Source organism: Abramis brama, assembly GCF_963993115.1.
Source record: "Abramis brama genome assembly, chromosome: 13".
Taxonomy (NCBI): Eukaryota; Metazoa; Chordata; class Actinopteri; order Cypriniformes; family Leuciscidae; genus Abramis; species Abramis brama.
Genome location: NC_139975.1, coordinates 24,401,345 through 24,426,163, shown reverse-complemented (window position 1 = coordinate 24,426,163; position 24,819 = coordinate 24,401,345). Strand labels below are relative to the sequence as shown.

General features: G+C 38.0%; 1 protein-coding gene across 1 annotated transcript in view; it reads left to right on the top strand.

Annotated features, from left to right (window-relative positions):
- The first annotated feature begins 8,556 nt into the window (after positions 1-8,556).
- LOC311095471 (ATP-binding cassette sub-family C member 5) overlaps positions 8,557-24,819 on the top strand; it is a 39,837-nt gene continuing 23,574 nt past the window's right edge. The window contains exons 1-7 of the mRNA XM_084133995.1: positions 8,557-8,752; positions 10,824-11,001; positions 14,894-15,049; positions 16,688-16,835; positions 20,033-20,266; positions 20,607-20,780; positions 23,733-23,880. Of these exons, the coding sequence (XP_083990121.1) occupies positions 10,832-11,001; positions 14,894-15,049; positions 16,688-16,835; positions 20,033-20,266; positions 20,607-20,780; positions 23,733-23,880 (1,030 nt within the window). The 5' untranslated portion in view covers positions 8,557-8,752; positions 10,824-10,831. The remainder of the gene's footprint in view (positions 8,753-10,823; positions 11,002-14,893; positions 15,050-16,687; positions 16,836-20,032; positions 20,267-20,606; positions 20,781-23,732; positions 23,881-24,819) is intronic.

Sequence of the window (24,819 nt, the reverse complement as noted above, 5' to 3'; positions counted from 1 at the left end):
GAGGTTACGGAGGGTCACCACTTCCATAATAATGCTTATGGATAAAAGATCGGAGCCAATACACGGAGTATAGCGGTTCACTAGCTCCCCCTTCTGGACAGAAAGCAGGGAAATGGCTTTTGTGTGTGTCCATATGAAGAGCTCAGTTCAAGCAGACCTCAAGCAATGTCAATCTTTTAGTCAAATAAACTGCTTAACTTTGGATAGACACTTTCACATTGTCTTAATATGCTGTAATATGTATACACTACAGTGCAAAAGTTTGGGATAAGTGCATTTTTTAAAATGTTTTTGAAAGAAGCCTCTTATTCTCACCAAGGCTGCATTTATTTGATTAAAAAAAATGCAGTAAAAACAATAATAATGTGAAATATTAATTACAATTCAAAATAATTGTTTTCTATTGAAATATATTGTGAAATGTGATTCATTTCTGTGATCAAAGCTGAATTTTCAGCATCATTACTCCAGTCTTCAGTGTCACATGATCCTTCAGAAATCATAATAATATGCCTATATTTAATATTCTTATTAATATCTATATAATATATAAATAATAATTATATAATAATAATGACTTATTTTCTCAGAATTATGAGATAGAAACTTGCAATTGCGAGTCCAATTCTGGAAAAAAAGGCTGACTTTATATCTTGCGATTCTTATTATAACTTGCAATTGCGAGTTTATATTATGCAATTCTGAGGGAAAAAAAGTCTGAATTGTGAGATTTTTTTTATTCAGTGGCGGACACAAGCTTCCATGCACTGCAGTATAATGTGACTGTAAATAATGCATAGGTACTTCCCCACTTTTATCAGTCATGTTGGCTTTATTTTGTCATGAATAATAAACACTATGACATATAAAGAGGACTGGGTCACAGGTAACCAATGGTTCGGGTGTAACATCACACTCTCAATAGTTAAGGTAATAACTGCGCTTCAGTTATTTTTTATTTTTTTAGTATACACATTTATTGTCTTAGAATTAAAAATCATGATGTCATTTCCTCTTGGCCTTTTACATAATTTCCTTTGAGGTCCTGTTGTGTTTGATTTGAAATGCCAGTGATACCTTTGAGACGACACACTTTCTGATTAATGAACTACAGTCACACTCATCTTCATTACGCCCCCGACCTTTCAAAAAAACAACCGGAGAAATGGATTACCTCCATTTCGAGAATATCATATCAGAACTCTATTTTTAAACATGAAAATCACTTGGTTTTCAATAAAGTGCCGCTTAGTTTTCATTTTCAAACCAATGCTCCCAAAAGTGACTCTCGTTTTTCCTCAGACTTAACATCAGCTTTGTCTAAATGCCATGTTCTAAAGATTTATTTCCTTGTGTTTACTGGGAAAAGCAAGCTGTGTGCCTCTAAATAGACCTTATTTCAAGTCTTTGAACATAGGATGTCAGAACTCTATCCCCAAAATAATGAACTGAAGTGGGCTTGTTTTCTACAATGTACCAGGGTTTTATTAAAAGCTTGCCATTTCATGCTAACAGCATGTAGAAAAATAAAACAGACTATATTCCAGTTGCAACTCTATTAATTAGTTAACTTTGCTCATGTCCTTTCACTCATGTCTCCTCAGTCAAAAACAAGATGCACAAGTAGTATTATAAACAACAGCATGTCTTAAAGTAAGCTGTAGCGCTGCATATTTATGAGCAAACAAAAGTCTTGCCATGAAACCTGTGGCATGTAGAGCAAGATTCCCACTGTTACTGACAGAAACCTTGAATTCATTCAAATGTAGTTGTGTCTTAACGTCTTTATAATGAGGGAAGTCATGGTGACATTTGTGTAGCAGTGTTGCCCTTAAGTCACATAATTTATTAAATCTAAATTAGCAAGGCCTTTCTTTAATGAGTTTTGATTTGTGACTGCACTGCCCAATAAAGATCTTAAGAATATGCAAAGACTGAATTGTCTGTGACGGCTCGACCGGCCACTTTACGCTCGAGTGACTGGCCATTAGTGCTGATTTGAAGGGCTGGTTACTCGCCTCAGTCCATAAAGTTCACCTCCAGTCAATCGTTGTTTGCAGATACTCTATGTCTGGATCTTTTAAGGAGTCTTTTGGCTTCAAAACAAGTTAAGCTCTATCGACAGTGACAGTAATTTCGACTCGTTCCACAGTTAAATAGACAAATTTGTATAACACAAATTGTGTTTGCAGTAACGCACTTACAGTGGAGGTTTATGGGGCGTTCTGGAGGGTTTAAAGCAGCAATGTGAAGCCGATTCACATGAACAATGACTTGAAAACACCTATAAAGTCAATGTCAGGGTGATGAACCTGTCCTGATATCATAATGAAAAATGAGCCTCATTAAAAGAAAGAAATTCTTGAAAATGTATTCAGACACCTTGCTATCCTTACTTGCATAAATTAACTATAATGTCCTGATTTCTGGATTTTTTTTTTTAGATTATGTCTCTCACAGTGGACATGCACCTACGATGACAATTTCAGACCCCTCCATGATTTCCAAGTGGGAGAACTTTCAAAATAGCAGGGTGTTCAAATACTTATTTTCCTCACTGTATATATATATATATATATATATATATATATAGTGCTTATTGGGGGACAAGTCTAAAAAAGATTTTCAGTGGCAATCAACAGCATGCCACAGATTGTGTGTAGACCTTAAGTTATATTGAACCCAGAACTTTCCTTTAACTGGCCTTCACACAGAAAATACTTTTCTACAGAAATATAAATCTTTATTGTTATCTTCTCTGAACATGCTGAGGTTGAATCTCTCCAGCCCTGGTGTCGTTTCGGTGTGAGTTCCACTCTGTATTTTCCAGACAATCTTTTCAGTGCCGTGTACACCAAGGGGTGAAAGACAAGAAAGAGAAATCTATTTTGAGACAGAGCTGAGACTGGATTTTGTTTCTTGCGAGGCATTTTTCAGTTTCTCTGTTGATATTGGCTGTGGCCTGTGGCCTGTGCTGGGATAGACAGATAAAGGGTTTAGTCTACCTCTTTTCTCTCCGGGATGGGCCAGGGGTCGGACAGGACGACGCTCATGGACTTGCATGATGATGTGCATCAGCTGGTCCACTCCCATCCATGCTTCTCTCGTTTGCTGGATCTCACTGACTGAGGAAGTGGAAAAGATGGTGATGGTGAACCATGTTGGCACCAAAATGAATCTGTGCTGCTGCTGGAGATCCTGATACATTGTATGAAGACACTTTCACATATTCTTTCACTATACGTGAAGTTGTGGTGTTTTATGTTTGAATAAATTTGATGAACTTCCACTCAGGCATCATTAGGGTTATTTGTCTATTTATATATTCATCCATCCATGTCTCTAAGCAGGTAGTCCAGCAAGAGTGTATGCTATTGCCGGCATGTATCATGAAGCCTCGTGGAAATTGATAGGGAGTTTTGGATCCACTTTATTGATTGCCGGCGTTCTGCAGATTTCCCAGCTCAGGAAAGTGAAACCGTCTAAGTGATTTCAGGACTGTTAATGTATGAATCTCTGCAGGCAAACAAGCTCCATAACTACATTAAGGTGAATGAGTGGTCTCAAATACATGACTCAGCTTAAGAAGCTCATAGCTCTCCATATGTGATAAAGACAATGCAGCATGAGGGTCAATCTCACAAAGACATCATATTTTACCACAAAATCAAAAGAAACATAAATCATATTTTTGAAGCATTTTATTACTTTTTTATCAAGACATTTTTCAGTACTCTTATGCCGAAAAAACAAACAAACATGTAGGCCTGTTGTTTATATTATAAAATAATATTCCATGTACCTCGACAAAGTTGGGAGGTAAAAGTGTAAAGGTGATGATACACAAGGCAACTTTTCTGAGAAATGATGCTGGGCAATCTTGCCGAGCGATTGTTGCTTGGGCACTTTCCCATTGAAAATGGGCAATACATTTCTATCTGGATCATTTTTATTGGTCGTGGGCCCTGTGTCTCATCTGGTTGCTCGTTGACGGCAACATTGCCCAGCAAAATTGCTCAAAAAGTTGCCCTGTGTATCATCACCTTAACTGTTTTTCCTTTACAGGTTCCCACACTTTTAATTCAAACTGATTTGTCAATGTCCAGAATCCCTGCATCCCTACATAGTCAAGCGGTTTAGAGAATGACCGGTTGGATGAGTTGCCATTCGAAAGCACAGAACCCTCTGCTGTCTAATCGCTCTTACATACGGACGGCGCTAAATACAGGCGTAAAGGGGGTCTAAAGCGCTTTGAGCTTGTCCAATTTCGACCACTTCCACAGGTAGTCGAAAACGCATGTGGTCGAATGTGTTCAAACAGCCACAAAAGATCTCCTACTCCCCGCCTACTGACCTAACGCATAAACATTATGAGAAGCGCGTGAGCCAGATGGGATTTAAAGGGATAGTTCACCCAAAGATTTATTCACCCTCAAGTCATCCTAGGTGTATATGACATTCTTCTTTCAGACGAATACAAACAGAGTTATATTAAAAAATGTCCTGGCTCTTCCAAGCTTAATAATGGCAGTGAATGGCTGTTTATGTTTTGAAGTCCATAAAAAGCATCCATCAGTGATTAAAAAGTGCTGCACACGGCTCTCCGGGGGGTTAATAAAGGCCTTCTGAAGTGAAGTGATGCGTTCGTGTAAGAAAAATATCCCTATTTAAAACTGTATCGACTAAAATAACTAGCTTCCAGCAGACGGCCTACACAAGTCGACTTACGCCAAAAGAGTAACACTTGACGCGATGTAGGATGTTGGAGTAGCGTAAGCTTTGACGCCTCTCGCGGTTCAAACAAACAGGGCTGGGCAACAAACTCAAGCTCCTCCGACATTTCTCTTTAAAAATTCTCGTTTTAGACTTTTAATTCGTGACTGGTGTTTTGTTTTGTTTTGCCCTATTCTCTGCGCTTCGGCATTCATCAATGTGTCATGCGTCAGTTCAAGGGTTACTCTTCCACCGTAAATCGATGTGTACGGCCGTCTGCCAGAAGCTAGTTATTTTAGTCGATAAAGTTTTAAATATGGATTTTTTCTTACACAAACACATCGCTTCAGAAGGCCTTTATTAACCCCCAGAGATGCGTGGAGCACTTTTATCATGGATGGATGCGCTTTGATGGACATAAACAGCCATTCACTGCCATTATAAAGCTTGGAAGAGCCAGGACATTTTTTTTAATATAACTCCGACTGTATCCGTCTGAAAGAAGAAAGTCACATACACCTAGAATGTCTTGAGGGTGAGTAAAGCATTGGATAATTTTCATTTTTGGGGGAAATATCCCTTTAAATTGTGTCGGCTGAAGACCCAAGTGTGATTTGATGACAAAAAACGTACCAAGCAGCACTATTCCTGATTTCTAACAAGCACTCACAGCGTTTGGCGTCGTCTTGCGGCTGTCAAAGCAGAAACACAAGCTGATGTTCTCCGTATGTTTTTCTGTCATCTCCGGGTGCGTTCGTGTGTAAATTCCGTGAGCTTATTTCGTCAATTATATCAAAAGATCTGAAAAAACACATACATTTACCCGCCCATAGACCCTCTCCTTGTAGAAATCAGGACAGAAGTGGTTGAAAGTGGACAAAAGAGATGGATTAAAACACCAGGTGTAAACAGGAATGTCTCTCCCTCATCTATTGTGATCCGACCGACCAAAACGCATCTTAACACGAGGTGTAGCCTAAACGGTCTTTGATATCATCGATCGGTCTGTGCAGCGCCGCATCGAAGCCAAACACACTTGGAGAACAGTGCTTCCAGGAATATCATTTCTCTGTGCCGTTATAATTATAGTTGTGGTCTGACTCAGCTATTCTTTTACTTTTGGAAAGGTTTTTAGGACCATATACTGTATTGTTACCGTTATAATTAATGTGGCACTGTCAACTTATGTTACTTGCCACCCATCCAGGATTTTCAGGCACTGTCCCGAATAGTCATCTATTCACCCTGGGAAAAAAAGAAAATAAATTCCATTCTTGAACCAAAACATGCAAAGGACTTGTTCAGGACATTCATCCCGTTGAGTTGATGGAGCTCTCTGCTAACAAGTTGATCTGAATCAAGCGTGTTAAAAGAGAGAAATACATTATGTGCAGTGCTGTGGGTCCCCGTGCAGGACTGGGATCGAAAAGTACACTGCTTTAGGCAATTCTATCGTAAATAGTGTGTAAAATACCAACAGAGGTCACTACAGCACAGCTCTGCAGAAACTCTATGATTCTCCATGTAGAACTGCTGTTTAATCACAGCAGGCACAAAATAGTATAATACTGACATGTTTGACTTCATGTACCTGAGATTAATTTAGCACACAGCAGTTTTACATACATTTCCCCAAATTCGTTTATAATTGTCTAGCAGTTTTTATGACCTCATATAGCCTATTGATCGAAAGAACATGGAACGTTTGTACTTTTTGCACTAAACAGCCAAAGGTGATTAAAACAGTACAAAACTTGGAAAGCAGTAACGGCACCTAAAATTAGTCTGCCCCTTTTATAACCTAAAATCTTAGTGTTATATTAAAAGTTCATGCTTATTTGTCAACAACTCCAGTGTGTTTATTGTCTATTTCAGTGTGGACTGCATTCACTGTAAAAAAACATGTTTTGTTTTTTGTTTTGTTTTTTTGGTACAATCAACTTGGATGTTTGAGTCATTTTAACTTAAATTACATTTAACTGACTTAAAAAAATGAAAGTAATAAAAAGTTGAAAGTTGCTTAACTTATTTTTGATGAGTTAAAGCAATGCAAAAATATATGTTGTCATAACTTATTGATCTTTTCTTTCTTTCTTTTTTCAGTGTGGAGCGGTTACACAAAAATCACAACAACTTGCTGTCAATTGACAATCACCTGCATGTCAAAACAGCACAAGGTCATGACCTTTGCATTAGTGACCTGTAGTAAAAGTCATTTGACTACTTCATTATGTACTCCAGTGATGAAAAAAGCAACGTAATCTAATTGAGATGTAAAGATACTGTGTGGATTTGTTTTTATGTTGAAATAGTGAAAGTCTGTACAAAGTCTTATCATTACATAACATTTTCAGGAACACAAATTCACATGAACGAGGAAATGAACATGAACATTTCATCACTTCGTGGACTCTGTATGTAAAGCCGTTTTGACTTTTATTCATTCCCACGATTTGAATTCTTGATATCAACAATTACTTTTCACTAGTTAAAATCAGGAATTGGATTTCTACTGGAAACAATGGCAATTTTTTATATAAGAAATTAGAAAAAAAAATAATTATTGATATCAACAATGACATCACTTGCAGAAATACGAATTCTTGATATGAAGAATTAAATGTCATTTCTTTGTTTATTTTCACTAGTAGTTTCACTTGTTAAATGTCACCATAGACTGCCATTCAAATTCAATTGTTGACATCATTGATTTCTTACCAATTTCACATACTGTATCAGAAATACAATTCTTACAAGTAAAAATCATAATTCATGATATCATTAATTACGTTACTAGTAAAAATATAAATTCCTTATATCAAGAATTCAATGATCACCGGTTGAAATGTTACTTCTTGAAATCTGTAAATGTATTTCAACATGTTACATTAGTTATTACTGATATCTAAACATGTATTTCTGATATCAATAATTAGGATATTTAATATTTAGGATATTTAATTTCAGATATCTAAAATGGCATTCTTACTAGTAAGAATAACATTCATGATATCAGAAATTAACATTGCACTAATCAAATTATTGATAGGCCTATTTTACTAGAAACAATTCAACTGTTTTGACATCAAGAATAGGCATTTGCACTAGTAACCATGTAATTACTGATATCAAAAATGATGATTTTTACCTGTAAGAATTGCATTTCTGATATGTTAACTATAAGAAATCAATTATTGATATCAACAATTGAATTTGAATTGTAGCCTATGGTGACTAGTAAAAATACAATTACAGATATCAAGATTTATAGTTTTTACCAGTTGAAATTTAATTATTAATTATATATTAAAATAAGTGATGACGTTATTGTTGATATCAAAAATTGGTACTATCAGAAATCTAATTCCTATTAAAAATGAGCATTTAGTGAAAACTGAATTGTTGATATTACAAATTCATATTCTGCGAAAGATTAAAGGTCAAAACGGCTTGCCACAGACTCTGTCACTTTCATTCAGAAACATAGGCTACATTAAGCTACCATTAAAAGGTGTTTGTTCTCCGACTTCTGCTGTTATTCCATATGTAGCGATGCTCTTCAAGTGACCGGACGGGCCATAAATAGTCTGGTAATCTGCCTGTTGAAAAGATCACCACGTGCCCTTTCCTTCTCCTTCGTGTCTGGTTACCGTAGCGACGACCAAGCAAATTCGCGATTGGCTGCTCAGGCGTGACGTAGGATGCATTTAGGGAATTCCGTCAGCTGGGCAAAGTGGCACGTTTCAAAACGCCGCTCTCTCTCTCTCTCTCTCTCTCTCTCTCTCTCTCTCTCTCTCTCTCTCTCTCTCTCTCTCTCTCTCTCCACCACACCTTAAAAAAACCTTTTTAGCGCGGTGAAACTTTTTCACCGGATCAGTGTTCATGCTGGGTGTGTTATTTTCCGAGAAGAAGATGTGTCATGTGCAGCAAGGGACCCAGTGAGCGTTGACTATCTAAATAAATCATTTATAACCTGTGGGAACATCCTGAAGCTGAAAGGAAAGAGGGTGAAAATCCCGACGTGTTTTCTGTCTGAGATGTAAGTGACCTTTTTCCACACTCCAAAAGTTTTTATAAACTTGCAGAGACAGTTTTGTGTTGATTCTACTCTAGAAAACACTTGAACTAGTGGACAGTCAATGCTCATGTTCATCATTTAATGATGTGCAATGTTTATTAGAGGTAAAGGTAGTTCTAATAATCGATAAAGTGTCCCAATGACGGCAGAGAACACACAGTTCTAGATTAGTCCAGAACGGGAACAGCCAGAAATAGGCTAGAGGGAACAGGTGTGATGCTCAGATCAATGATTGAAATGATGATCATAAACTTGATTTCTTATTAAACCTTATTTCTAATTGCTACAGTTCATTTAGCAGACACTTAAAGTTCTTATAGGTTTAGTCTCACTGGATCAGTCCTGGCCACAATGGTGGAGGACTGGCTCTTTTTTCAAATCTGTTTTCGGCTCCAAGTGTGTGCATATGGATAAATATTTATAATAGTTTGAAATTGGGAATATAAACTATAGCCTACACCTTATTTATGCCGCAAAATTGTTTACATATTTTTGTCCTACTCAGCTGATTGTTTGTATGCCTACTGAAACAGGGTGTCTTCTGTGGAACATAACAATAATTTTTCATTTGTGTTAAAAGTGTCAACTCCCTTAAAATCGTGTCAATAATAGGCCTACATTTTTTAGGATGCACCGATATGAACATTTTGTCCGATACCGATATTTCTTTATATTTGAAAGCCGACAACCGATATATTGGCCGAAAAATGTAAATCCAAATTTTTATTTAATTTTTGAGAGCCTGATTACAAAAATAAAAGTCTCACCCTTAAAAGCCATATCCCAAGCACACAATTATAATGATGTTCTCATTATAATTTCATGTAGCCTATATGACACACTTGCGCTGTTGCACACTTAACATGTATTTTCCTTCTTTTGTGGTGATTCCAATCATATTTCAAGCAATGGAAACCATCATGTCGAACAGTGCGCATCTGAAGTCTCTCAGCTGAAGGAAATAATCCATTGCTTATTGGCTTTAATATATCAGCCAAATTTTCTTATTAGGCCGATAATGATAACATTAAACATGAAAATATCGGCCGATACCAGTATGGTGGCCAGTATATATCATGCAGCGCAGCCCTATTTTTTATAGTTATTATGACAAATACAAAGCCACTATAAAACAGTGTTTCTTTGGAAAGTATGTTTCACAGATTTTAAAATAGGACACCAGACATGATAGACTAACTGAATAAACCGACTAATTGATTTATTCTCAAAAGAATGCTTGTTCTCTCATAAATGCTCTTAAAAGCTCATAATGCTCTCATAAAAGGAGAGCTAGAGTGGATTTTCAGTGAACAATGACTTCAATTTCAATTTGTTCCTCACAACAAAACGATCATATGGTTTCTGAATATAGCGCACAGAACATGTAGACTTTATGTGATACTTTTATGGTTTTGCTGTGCTTTATAAACCTTGAAAGCCTCAGTCTCCGTTCATTCTAATCGCAAGAAGATCAATTCTTTAAAATTTAGAAATAAAACCATACAGGTTTGGTTGCTCATTTCTGTGTGAACTATCCCCATAACATTTCAAAACGTCCCTATTATCGTTGTTTACATTCATAGTCTACTATCGCATTGGTGATTTTTTTTTATCTGTCACAGACTCTTTCTTGTATGGAGTGTAAATAATCAAACTATGTGGTTATCTTTCACTATCTGGCAGCCGCTGGTGACGTACACCAAGCAGACACAGAGTCACAGTGTTGCTGGATTCACCTTATCGTGTCTTATGCCCCTGATGGATCAGTGACAGGGTCAACACGCATGCGGCAAGCTCGAATATCCTCCGTCTCATATACACGAGCCCTTGAGGCCTCTCACAGGCGTCTTTAAATAGATAAGCACTTTAGATTTGTAGCCAAGGCCACAACGTTAGAGAAAGGTACGCGTCACCAAACTGATATTAGTCAACAGATTTGGACATCCCCTCTCCTGCTAGTCATGAGCATGGACGGGAGCTAATCCCAAGTGTCTGAAAGTATTTAGCAGTTTTTTCTATTTGTGTTTGCTAGAGGTAGGTATGTTCCCAGATGCCTTGGAGGCCGTAGGACAGGTGGAGGGTTTGACGCTGTCCCCTCCCCAGACTCTTCCAGACCCTGATGATGATGTGGAATTGGGCACTGAAATAAAAAGACGAGGCAGATATCGGCATAGCTTACAGATACTGAAGCCCTTCCGGATCACACACAAGTAAGTTCTCCTGGTTATTGTTGTTTTAACCATATAAAATAAATATGTGGGCAGTTAACAAATGACATTAAGATTAAATAAAATAAAAAAATCATATTTTTCTAGGTCTAAATATTCCGTGCAGTCTCTCAATTCATTTGAGATCATAAACACTGCATGTATAGCCTAATAATTATAGATGAATTATCGAATGCTGTTTTAAATGGTTCTTGCTGGAGTGCAGCATGCCACACTGCAGGGCAATGTATTAATTTACTCTGACACATTGTTTCCAGCAGTTAGACTCTCATATGCTGCACATACACACACAGATAACTTATTTAAAATGTGGAAGCTTCACTCCGTAGGATGTGATGGATAAATGAGCATGGAAGTGCTCCCACCTTTACATGAAAAGTGACTATACAAACATGTTTTGGGGGAGTCATTCAACAGACTGGCTGTATAAATCTGTATAGCTTTTTATATAACATTTTTGAAGTAAATGGAGCTGCTTTTATCATATGAATCAGTCACTTTAATTGAATAGAAAAGGTTTGTGTGCATGTCACTACATGTTTAACCTGCATTAAAACTGACAGAATTGTGTTTTTTTTTTAATATAGTATTTCACTCCAGTAGTTCACTCCAGTATTTCATGTTGCTTCATAAAAAGCCTGTATTGTAAAAGCTTGTGCTGTTAAAATAAGTGGACACACTTTATATTAAGTGTCTTTAACTACTCTGTACTAACATTTAAATGAACCATTTAATACAAAACACTTATTGTGTGCATATGCGTTTTTACACTGTACTTCTATTCTACCTCCATGCAATTACATCTGTAATTTATTTCTGCAATTACATCTATAATTACAATGTCGACCCTTCCTCTACCTCTTAGTTGACCCAAAAAGTAAAATTCTGTCCTTAATTACTCACCCTCATGTTGTTCCAAACCCATAAGACATTAGTACATCTTCAAAACACAAATTAAGATCTTTTTAATGAAATCTGAGAGCTTTCTGTCCCTCCACTGACAGCTATGCAACTGACACTTTGACGCTTCAAAAAGTTCATAAAGAGATCGTAAAACTAATCCATATGTATCAAGTGGCTTAGTTCTAATTTTCTGAAGAGCTTCGATCGCTTTATATGATGAACAGATTGAATTTATAGCCTGGAAATCCAGACCTAAATCTGAAAGATTAATGGTCTGGCATCGACTAATGAAAATCGGCCAGCTCGAGGGGCGGTACCAAGCATGCATTTAAAAATCTCACTGCACGCAATTGGATAACACTACGACCAATCACAAGAAGTTATCACTTAGCTACCAGCGGAGCTAACTGGTAGATTAGACTCTTGCCGTATCCGGTCGGCAAAACAGCAAAAACGCCCTTCTTGCAAAGGAATGATTTGAGCGCCGTCTTCTGTTCCTCTTTTAGATAAAAAGCCAAGTCTAACTCGTTCATTGTAGCGGCCAAAGCCGTTTCAAACAACTGGTGTTCATCCATAGCCATCTTGCAATGTTTACTAATGACTTCAACTTCACAGCGCTGTAGTCATCTGTTTAGCTCGCCTCTGGCCCGCCTATATCAGATAACCCGATGTGATTGGTGCAGCTCAGATACAAGGGCATATTTAATGAGCATCATTACTTGACGCCAGAGTAAACTCGCTGAGCAAATTCAACTTGTGCTCTCGCGAGAACTCTGGATTTCCAGGGTATTGAATTTAGACTTTTATTCACATAAACATTGATCAGCTAACATATATACAAAAGCTCAAATGAACTTGCTTGACGCTCAAACGTGCTGCATAACAGGAGAGTGAACCTCATTGGTTTTTGCTGAAGCTCAAATGTGATGCGTAACAAGAGAATGAAGCTCATTGGTTCTTGCTGAAGCTCAAATGTGATGCGTAACAAGAGAATGAACCTCAGTGGTTCTTGCTGAAGCTCAAACGTGATGCGTAACACGAGAATGAACCTCATTGGTTCTTGCTGAAGCTCAAATGTGATGTGAAACAAGAGAATGAACCTCATTGGTTCTCGTAGGTCAAACAAACATGCTTGAGCTTCTGTTTACCACAACTGATGTGTGAGTTGATGAATGTTTATATGTGAGTAAAAGCCTGAATACAATCTGTTCATCATATAAAGTGATTTGGACTCTGATTTTGGAATTTGGACTAAACCGCTCAATTTATATGGATTAGTTTTATGATCTCTTTATGAACTTTTTGAAGCGTCAAAGTTGCGTAGCTGTCAATGGAGGGACAGAAAGCTCTTAGATTTCATCAAAAAGATCTTGATTTGTGTTCCAAAGATGAACGCAAGTCTTGTGGGTTTGGAACGACATGACTGTGGGCCCTGTTTTAACGATCTGAAACGCAAGTGTCAAAGCGCAAAGCGCAAGTAACTTTGTGGGCGGGTCTCGGCGCTGTTGCTATTTTCCCGGCGGGATAAATGGCTCTTGCGCCCGGCGCAAATCTAAAATGGGTTGGTCTGAAGTAGCTTCATTATTCATAGGTGTGGTTTGGGCGTAACGTGAAATAAACCAATCAGAGCGACATCTCACATTCCCTTTAAGAGCAGACGCGCTTTTTCCTTGGCGTATTGCTATTATAACGGCGGATTTGCCAGGCGCGCGCCAGGAGCGGTTCACAGCCGAGGAGAGCAACGCTCTCGTCACGGCCGTAAAACACAGAGAAGTGACACTGGGGATGGAGAAACACACCCAAATTAAACAGGCATATAATAATGTGGGTAAATGTGTAAGCTAGATGTATGCTTTTATAATAAATTGTCTATCTATCTATCTATCTATCTATCTATCTATCTATCTATCTATCTATCTATCGTTTGTAATAATATGATTTGCAAAAATGAAAACTGCTGCTTCTGTGTAGATTAGAGAATCAAAGTGTATGCGCGTTGTGCACGCTATACATTATGGTCAAGCATGCGCCCTTAAAATAGCATAATGAACAACGCGCGACGCGCCACTGATTTTAGACTAGGTTTTTTCTGGCCAGTGGCGCAATTGTTTTATGGAACAGTAAAATAGCACCAGGGATTGTTTGCGCCGGGACACGCCTCCTTTTTTGCGCTGAACCGCCCAGGGAGCGCAAGTTCATTCCCTAGTTTAGCGACGTGCTTTTGTGGAGGGAAAAGCGCGCTTTGCGCGGGTGCAAAATAGGAATGAAACATGCGTCGGTGTACAAAGTCAATTGCGCTGGGTGCAAGATAGGGCCCTGTGTGTATTTAATGACAGAATTAAACCTACCCAAACCACCAAACCTTTCCCTAACCTTACACATATCCCACCTCAAAAGCAGCAACAGTATTTTGAAATACAACATAAACACAGTAAGTACATTGTACAAGTTAAAGACACCTAATATAAAGTGGGACCAAAAGTGTTTATAGTGTAGGCCTATTTTCAACATGTTTTCTGCTAAATTCAGTGTGACAAACTACCTGTACCTACGTGGAAAGTGTAAGAACTGTAACCTGTTATTATAGAGTCAAAATAAACATAGGCTACACACTGTAATGTTTTTGTGTGAGTTGTGAAACAGGAATATGTTTTCTATGTTGCCATTTGAACTCAAGTTACAATCAATGAGGTCTTGATAAGAATGCTCTTATCCTTTTCTCACAGACGGCTCAATTTTTTACATGCTGACTGATAAAGAGCCACTGAACTTTTTCACTTCTCCCTAAGAGTTCTGAGAGGGACGTGCAAACTGCTGTTCAAACACAAGCGTGTGATTCATCTTCTATTTGGCCACACCGAGTAAAGATTTTCTCAGTCTTCCTCTCGCGTTCAAGGTCACACCGTTCTCAGACATAGCACATAGCGCCTAGATGACTGATACGAGCCAAACTGTTCTTTTTCACCCCCAGACATCAGCACCCTGTGGACAATGCAGGATTTTTCTCCTTCATGACCCTGCAATGGCTGTCCCCTCTAGCATGGAGCGCCCACAAAGCGTCCTGTATCAAAATGGAAGATGTGTGGGGCCTGTCTTGCCACGAGGCCTCGGAAACAAACTGTCAAAGGTGAGGTGCTGCGTGGTGGAAACTGTCTGATCCATTTTCAAGTTTCAGCGAGGTTAATTTACTGTCAGGTTGTGTTTGTCTGAATGCAAGGACCCTGGAGCCCAAGTTAGGCATCTCTCGCGCTTGTTTAGAAAACACCTCCTGAGCCAAGGTCTCACACAGGTGACGCCTTGATAACAAGAGGTTGGGTGTGGGAATCCCTCAAGTCAGGGTGAGGAATGATGGATGCTCACCTCCTACGCTCACACAGCCCAGAGAGTTATGGCAGGTGGGTGTTATTCATAGTAAGGATTAGACATCAGAGAGAGAGAGAGTTAGTTTGCACCTTTCCTGCAGAGCGGTTATGTCATTAACACGTGTGATCGGCGCTCCGTGTCCCTTTCGACTAAGCTGGCTCATTGGCGAGAATCAGATGGGCTCAAAGGGTTTCTCGAGGACATGGGAACATGGAAAAGCACCTATAATCTGTAATTGCCTTTTCGCTTCACAGATCAGAGATTAATCCAATTTTGATGGATGAATTGGATCAGGCTTTGATAGCATAGGCTGTGTCACCTTTGTTGCGATCAATGATCGCATGTTAAATACAGGCTCATGTATTTGCCATCCAAATGGCTTGACAGCTATGCCTCAGCAACTCTGGAACAAACGGTGTCAGTTTTCATTGTTTGACCTCAGGGTCTGTTTCTCCCGTTACTGCACTCTTAAGATAGCTGGGACGTGTTTATGGCATGTGTATAGGTTTGTGTGAGGTGTGCAGTGGATGTTTTTTCTGGGGTGTGGAACATAAAGTGTTATCTTCAAAACAGAAGGGGTCAGGGGCCTGCAAGGCTGTTGAAAATGTAAAAAAAGAAGAAGAAGAAGATACAATTCACCAAGTGTTTTATCCTTGTGAGAGATAAAAGTTGTGAGTGGAATTTTTATCTCAGTCCTTGAAAGGCAGCTGTAGGTCTATGGCACGGGAACTGAAAGCTCAAACTTTGGTCCTTCAGTTCAGATTGATTGTTTATTCTGTAGGGGAATTTCAAAGTTTTAAAAGAGGCTTTGCTTGAGTGTTTCAATATATCAACATTACAATATTTGGTGGTGGCGACCCGAACCAGTCTAAAATAGTCTGGATATAAACACTTGGACCGTAGTGATTCAGGATAAGACAGAAACACTGTTTGGAAAATTGATTCATGATGTACTCGCTCATTATTTAATTTTTGTAAGTTTTGAACACAAAAAAAGTTACGGACTGCAGCTTTAATATTGGACGTTTAATTTCGATTTTGTCTAACAGTTTAAAAATGGAAGTTTTCTTTATCTTTTCTTCTGTATTGTGACTTGGCCGTGTATTTGGTTCTATGCATTGGTTGTTGATTGGATTTTTAATTGTGGGTGTTAAGCGACTAAATGATTGGAGAAGTCCAACCAGAGAGAAGTCTGTCGCTTTCAGCGCAAAATCCAGTTATGACATTCTGATTAAGTCAAGACATTAAAAAAACTATTATAAAAATATATGCATGGATGAATTGTACATAATAATATCACATTCATAAATAACAAAATAACATTTAGAGGTTTCATTAAACAGTCCACTCACTTGCCGTGTAGTTTAAACAATGTCTTTGCATGATTTAATGCATCATTCAGACTGGAGTGGCTGTGGCACGAGGAGCTCAAGCGGCAGGGGAAGGACGGGCCGTCTCTGTCCCGGGTTTTCTGGAGGTTCTGTCAGACCCGTATGCTGGTGGCCATCTTCTCCCTGCTTATCACCATGGTGGCTGGATTTGTTGGATCTGTGAGTTCTAGTTTTCCTATTTTTCCTTCTGACAAAACTGACCCGCTGGGGCCAGTTGCATAAACACTGCCATTATGCTAAGACTGTGTCTTAAGAACTCGTATGACCTGGGGACGATTGCATAAACATAGCCATTATGTTAAAACAGTGTCTTGAAGGGTTAGTTCACCCAAAAATAAAAATTCTGTCAGTAATTACTCACCCTCATGTTGTTCCAACCCCGTAAGACTTTCGTTCATCTTCGGAACACAAATTAAGATATTTTTGATGAAATCTGAGAGCTGGCTCACTTCTTCATAGGCTGCTAGGTAATCGAAATCTGCCATCCCAGAATGGTTAGTAAAGACATCGTTAAAATAGTCCAAGTGACTAGAGTGGCTCAACCTTAAGTTTATCAAGCAAAGAGAATATTTTTTTGTGTGCAAAAACAAAACAAAAATAACAAATTTATTCAACTATTCATTTTCTTCTGTGTGGGCCAGAACGTAGGCTCACTATTGGCCGACGCTGGTCATGTGTGTGATGCTGGCCAATAGTGAGCCTATGTTCTGACTTACTACCCAGAAGCGCTGCGCTGTTACACTACGTGAACTCACTCAGAGGCCCACACAGAAGAAAATGAACAGTTGAATAAAGTTAAAGAATAAAGTCGTTATTTTTAGTCTTACTTTTCAGTATCAAATTAGGCCAATCTAATTTTTTTTTAAAACTGAGTTAAGATGAACTGTTGATGAAAATTGATGACTAATAAGTTAATTGATGACTAAGTCTTCACAGTTTCTCCACCAGCCCCAGGATTGGTGACCTTTGACCTGTTCCCCTATCCAGCCCCTAACCAAGTGTCACACCAAGCCAACGTCAAAGAACTAGTGGTGACGAAAGCTGACTGTGTTGTCGGCTGCGTCTCGGCCAAAAAGCTGCGCTTGAACACACCAAAAAGACTAAATGCGACTGTCATTCAAAAAGAGAAACCGAAACTAGTACTGCAGATAAACAAACCGTAAACAAAGCAGTGCTCGCTTACCATTTTGAATATCAATCACACTGATCACTTTCTTTATTCCAATCGGCCCATGCTATTATGAAAATATTCGTGCATTCGAACGTTTTGACATCTTTGCTCGCTTTTATCACTTTTGCTTTTATTCTCGTGCACTGACTCGTTCGCTAAGCTGAACACCCAATCAGAGTTCTCTCTTTCACAGACGGCCCGACCAACATTCAAAAACGGCCCGACATTGCCTGATGGTTGACCGCCGGCTTGGTGTGTCTAATAGCAGGGATAGTTCACCCATAAATGCTAAACAAATGGACAGTGTTTAAGAATCTTGACAGACTTGGTGCATACCATAATTCATAGTGTCCACAGGCCTACAAGATCCAAAAGGACAAAAAGCATTATATAAGTCGTCATTATGACTTGTGTGATATATCCCAAGTCTTCTTTTGTAATATCTTTGTGTGATTCACTTCCTATTGGGAGTGTTACAGTCAGCGATCGTTATGAATTTGAATGAAAAAAAAATCAATGTAAAGATTCTTTTAGTGTGTGTCCCATGGAAGAAATCAAGTCATGCATGTTTGTAATGACATGTGGGTAAGAAAATAATGACAGGAAGTTCGTTTATGGATGAACTGTGCATGAACCTTTGACTGTGCATAATAACGAATGTAGTGTGGCAGTGGAAGCCTGCTTCACATAGAAAACAGCCTACCTGCACACAGTTACGAACAGTTTTATATTCAAGGGATAAATTTGAGAGATTATATTTGCAGCTCATGCTGACTCAAAATTAAATGTATAATGGAAAGCAAAGGTTCATACCTTCTCTTACTTCAAACTAGTATTAATCCAGAGGATTGTGACGTGTGCCTGGATATTCCATGGTCCAGGGGGCATGTTATTCATATTATTCAAGTTATTGCCTGCTGCTTTATTTCTCTTGCCAAATGAGCTTAGATCTTTATTCAACAAAGAGTGATTTAGAGTTAGGATTAAAAATTCTCAACAACAAAAAAACGCACATTTTTGATCTTATTAGTTTCACTATGAGGGGATTTATTTTGGTATAGCTGGGAGTTTCTTACTGTGACACTGTTGGGAGCGCAGCTGTTAATTTTATTTCCCCACACAAGGCCGCACATGCCCCTGACAGCACTCGCTTAATAGCATTATCAGGGATTACATGTTACAAAATAGCACACTTCCTTGTGTTGATTTGTTTAGTGTTGCATGGACCAGCTATTGTCTCTGCAGCACGCTCATTTATTTGCAGTTGTCAGAAATGAAATATTCCTTCACCAGTCCTGCCCAAATCTTTAAGTCAATACTCAAATAATATTAATATTTTTGGCTTATTTTGGGTTCTATAAGATTTTTGAAAGAAGTCTATTATGTGCACCAAGTCTACATTTATTTGATCAAAAATACAGTAAAAACAGTAATAATGTGAAATATTGTTACAATTCAAAATAATTGTTTGGATATATTTTAAAATGTCATTTATTCCTGTGATGGTAAAGCTGAATTTTCAGCATCATTACTCCAGTCTTCAGTGTCACATGATCCTTCAGAAATCATTCTAATATGATGATTTGCTGCTCAAGAAACATTTATTATTATCAATGTTAAAAAAAGTAGTGCTACTTAATATTTTTGTGAAAAGCATGATACATTTTTTTACGTCACTTTTGATGAATGTAATGGGTCCTTACTGAATAGAAGTTTTTTTTTTTTTAAACTGACCCCAAACTTTTAAATGGTATTGTATTTGTCAGAGGCCTAAAAACAATTTGAAAAGTGATTGGAGGATGATTAACTTTTTTTTTTTTTTTAGTTTCCAATTTAGTTATTTATTTTATTATTATTATTATTAATTCAATTTTTTTGTGATTAAGTAAATGCCCAATCAGCATCCAGGACCAGATCTGAATTATAATTAGAATGAAAATATTTTGAGACCGAGTCAAAGAAAAAGACCTCAGTGTGTTCTTTTATTTTCCTTAAGCCGTACTTGATCCCATGACCCCAGCAGAATTCAGAGGATGTTCTGATACCATAAAACCTCAAAGATCACCTCTGAAACCCTTCTTATGTAATTTTGATTCTGTTCAAATAATAAAATAAAAAAACTCTGAAAAGTCTTTGTACACCTGTCTCCTCCCTCGGCATCCTTGTTTTGCCATGTTATTCTCAGGCTCTGCTGGTCCGAGCCCTGCTCGAGTATTCTCAAAGCTCAGAGGTGAAGCTGCTGTACGGGTTGGCTTTGGTCGGGGGGATTTTCCTCATGGAACTGACACGCTCCTGGTCTCTGGCTTTGGTGTGGGCTGTCAACTACCGCACGGCCGCACGCCTCAGGGGAGCCGCACTCACTTTTGCCTTCCAGAAGATCCTCCGACTGCGCAGTACTAAAGACGTCAGCACGGGAGAGGTGAACTGTGTGTCAATACTCTCGTAATAAATACTAAACTATTCATTAGGAACAGCACTTTTGTAAACAAGATTCTCCACTAAGAATTTCAACATTGAGAGAACAGCTTCTCAGGTCATGCCTTGTTTACTCCAATGTAAAGGAAAAATAACATCTGAGAGTGTTCATGGGAGGGTTCAGGTCCTCTATGTAGTTTTATCCCACTTTTCATGGCTCATCGTGTGTCCTTTTAGCCCTTTAAATCCGAATTGGGTTTGTGTTTGTGAGGTCTGAGTGCTATATAGCATGGCGGCCCATGGCATGTTTTAGTTTTGAATGACTCATACTGTTACTCTTTCAGCTGGTAAACATTTGCTCCAGTGATGGACAGCGTCTGTATGAGGCGGTCTCAGTGGGCTGTCTGCTGGCCGGAGGACCTCTTGTTGGAATTCTGGGTCTGTCATACACCACCTATTTCTTAGGACCAACTGCACTCGTGGGATCAGCCATTTTTGTCATCTTCTATCCCGCCATGGTAAGATAAACACATCTAATGCTTTTGGTAATGAATTGAATGTATTTACTGCCTTTAGGATAAGTTAGCACACACTGCAGCTGAATATGGCCCAAATAACATTTTTATTCCCTTTGTGACACAGGTTTTCTTAGTGGTCAGTTTGATAGCAAAAATAATTGTAATTGGATTGATGGCTCAATTGGACTGAAAAGACTTAATGTAAACACCTCGATCGATCCGAATGAAATTTCAACAGGAGCAAAATTAAGCATGCTTGAATCATCTGTCAGCCTCAATATATTTGAACAGGTGATATCATGTATGAATTCCTCTAGCTGCTCTCTCTACCCATTACCGGCTAAATTTCTTAAAACAGTTATGAACTGCTTATTACCAGACATCCTGAATATTGTTAAGGCGAGACACGGCAGGCAAAAACATCGTTTTTTTTTTTACTGGTCAATTTTGAGATTTTTGGATATTTGTCTTCAATAACATGCCTTCTTTCAGACTTGTGGTGAAAAAAAGTCCGAAATACACATTTAGGTCTTTATTTTATTACACTTTGTCTGTTTGCGTCTGTAGATTTCTCATAAATTCAACAAAAGTTGGCGTTCTTAATCAATATGCTGCTCCGCGATCGCTGCTGTTACCCTGTCATCACATGCACCGTTAGGAAGCTCTCTCTCTCCTGTACAATCCTGTCGGATCCAAATATGGTCATTTCCTTTTTATCAGCAACCAATCGTGAAAGTAAAAGGGCTGAATGCGCAATCTCATTGGCTGATGATAAATCTTTAAAGCCCGTTTTCTCAAAATTACTTTTCTCTCATTCTCCAAGTCCGAAATCTCCACTTCAGTAGCACCTATATACACCAAACTTTCCAGTCTTGTACCTAGTCATATTATGAAGACATTTACAGAGGGATTTGTAAATATATTATTCCTAGCCTGATTTATATAACATTTTATTCCAAAAAACATGGCGAAAATCATTTTTTTAAGGCTATTGACAGTATATTCTGATTTACAGGATAACAAAAGTAGATATCCATAAATCCCTCTGTAATTTTTTTCCCATCTAATATGTGAACACAGTGAAAAAATAATTTTTAACCTGGCTTTATCCAATACTCAGATTTCGTTTTTTAAAATATATGCAAATTAGCACATATTTAATTAGATATTGCCTAATTTTCATATTTAAACATTAAATTACAGAAAACTTGTAATACATTTTTTCCTCATCTTAATGTAGGTAATCAACTGGGAAAGTTTCATGGTGATATCTGCTAGTTAAATTTTTTACCCTATTCACCTGTAGTGTCTCGCCTTAATCAGGCCCTACAGTCAGGAATTGTTTGCAATTTTTTTTAAACTGCAATTGTTAGGCCTCTGCTGTAGTTGCTGTGCTCTACAGTAGTTGTACTGATCTCTAATCTTCCATTTATTGGTAAAATAACTGAAAAATAATGTCCATACAGCTCAATGGCAATAAACTTCCAGGCAAACCACAGCACAGAAACAGTCTTGATTAAGGTTTTAAATGATCTGCAGGTTATTTGGGACTATTTCTTTTAGATCTGAGTGCTGCTTTTGACACTGTTGATCATGAGATTCTACACCCCTGACTACAGAGCTGGGTCGAGTCTATCAGGTCCTGTCTCAGACTGGTTCAGATCCTACTTAAGCAGCCAGGAATACTACCTTGCGTTGGGAACCTACACCTCCAGGCGTGACGTCCATCATATCTTGACGTCAAGGCTCAGTTTTGGGTCCTCTATTATTTAACCTACACATGCTTTTTTTTTTTTTTTTTTGCTGGTGTAATTACACAGTTAATTAACCAATCAGTATAATATTTCTTTTCACCAGTATGCAGATGACATGCAACTCTATCTTTCACTTGCACTAGATGCCCACAATTATTTTTCCACCCTGCTGGACTGCATAGAGAGCATAAAAGTGTGGATGTCCCAGAACGTTCTACAGCTAAACAAAGATAAGCCAGAGGCACTTGTTATCACTAATGACACATGGAGAACATCTATTGATCCATATCTAAAAGCCAGTAATGGGGTCAGAAACGTAGGATTCATGTTTGACAGCAGTGACCTCAGTTTAAAAAAGCATATTAGCAATGTTACTAAAACTGCAGTATTATCACTTTTATTGCTGGGTTACCGAAGAGCTCTATTCAAGTTTTACAAAGAGTTCAGAATGCAGCTGCACGAATGCTAACTCGCTCTAAAATGAGAAATCACATTACTCCAACACTCAGATCTCTCCGCTGCTTATATACAAATCCTCTTATTAGATTTTAAATGTCTTCATGGTACTGCCCCGATATACCTTTCTAATTTGTTGAATAAATATACTCCATCAAATTCACTTTGAACATCCAGTGGTAACTTGTTTTTTGTACCAAATGCACGGCTAAAAAATGTATAGTCAAGACAGAATCTAACTCATAAATGCATAAATTTAATAACTGGCATTACGCATATTGCGCATGTGTTTAAAATATTACAAACAAATCTATCTGTCTGCATGGATTTGTTTGTAGTTTTGTAGGATTTGTAGTTTGCATGGATCATATATGCATTCTATATAACCCTGCGTAAACCATCCAGACAAGCTAAAAACTGCCTTAAGGTTTAAGACTGGAGGTCAAAAAGTATGAAATCAAAATGAGGTCAAAGTATGAATTCAGATTCAATTACATTATAAAATATGGTGATGTTATGATGCCAGGGAAAAGGGTTTCATGCATGCAGCAGCAGTTTAGATGTCATTTGAGACACATTAAAAGGTCACAAAATGTATTTGAGCAGAAAATCTGAACATTCTGTCATTTTTGTGCCGTACATTAATAGTTTTTATAGATAGATTTCCCTTTGAGTCAGGACACACTGTGATCTTGTGACTGGCTGCACAGGTGGTTCTTCACATAATAATTATTTCCCACAGATGCTGGCCTCCCGCATGACAGCGTATTTCCGTAAGAAGTGTGTAGGGGTTACGGACCAGCGCGTCCGACTGATGAACGAGATCCTGGGTTGTATTAAGTTCATTAAGATGTACTGCTGGGAGACGGCGTTTTCCCACAGCATTCAAAGTAAGACAGCGCTCAGCTACACCCACTCAAACAGTAGCACTGACTTAGTCACCATCATTATATGCTCACTTCCTGTTTCTCTGAACGCTTGGATGTCATAGTCTCCATGGAAATCAAAGGATCATCTCTGTGTCTTTACACTGCATTCAAAGTTTCCTAATCCACTGTCTTGGCTCTGTCCTTCCCCGGTCCTCAGTCACTGGAATGTCCTGAGAGTCCTTGAGCTTCAAGATTAACTTACAAAGCGTTTAACGCTCTTTATTCCATAATGCCTTTGGAGTGTGTTTTGACTTTGTTGAATGTTAGATAATGACGATTTGGGTGACGTGGATATATACTACCATTTAAAAGTTTGGGGTCAGCAAGGATGCATTGATCAAAAATGTATCAAAAATGACAGTAAAGACATTTATAATGTTTCAAATAAATGCGGTTCAACCGTTTTCAACATTGATTATAATAAGAAATGTTTCTTGAGCATCAAATCTACACATTATTATGATTTCTGAAGATCATGTGACACTGAAGACTGGAGTAATGATGCTGAAAATTTATATTTACATCACAGGAATAAATTGCATTTTAAAACATGAAAATAGAAAACAGTTCTTTAAAATTGCAATAATATTCACAATATTAATGTTTTTACTGTATTTTTGATCATATAAATGCAGCCTTTGTGAGCAGAAGAGACTTCTTTCAAAAACACTTAAGGAACCCTTTAAACATGTTTGAATCATTGAATCATAGCATAAGTAAAAAAATATCAAGCAATCGCAGGTGTAGTTCATAGCATAAACCAAATATGAATTGTCTTCATTTTGAACAGTATATTCATCAATTTTTAATTTATAACCTCTTAAAATGTGTGCTTGTACTGTCCTTGTATGTTGTATGGAAAAGAAATGGCATTCAGAGATTTTAAGTAGTTTCATAAAT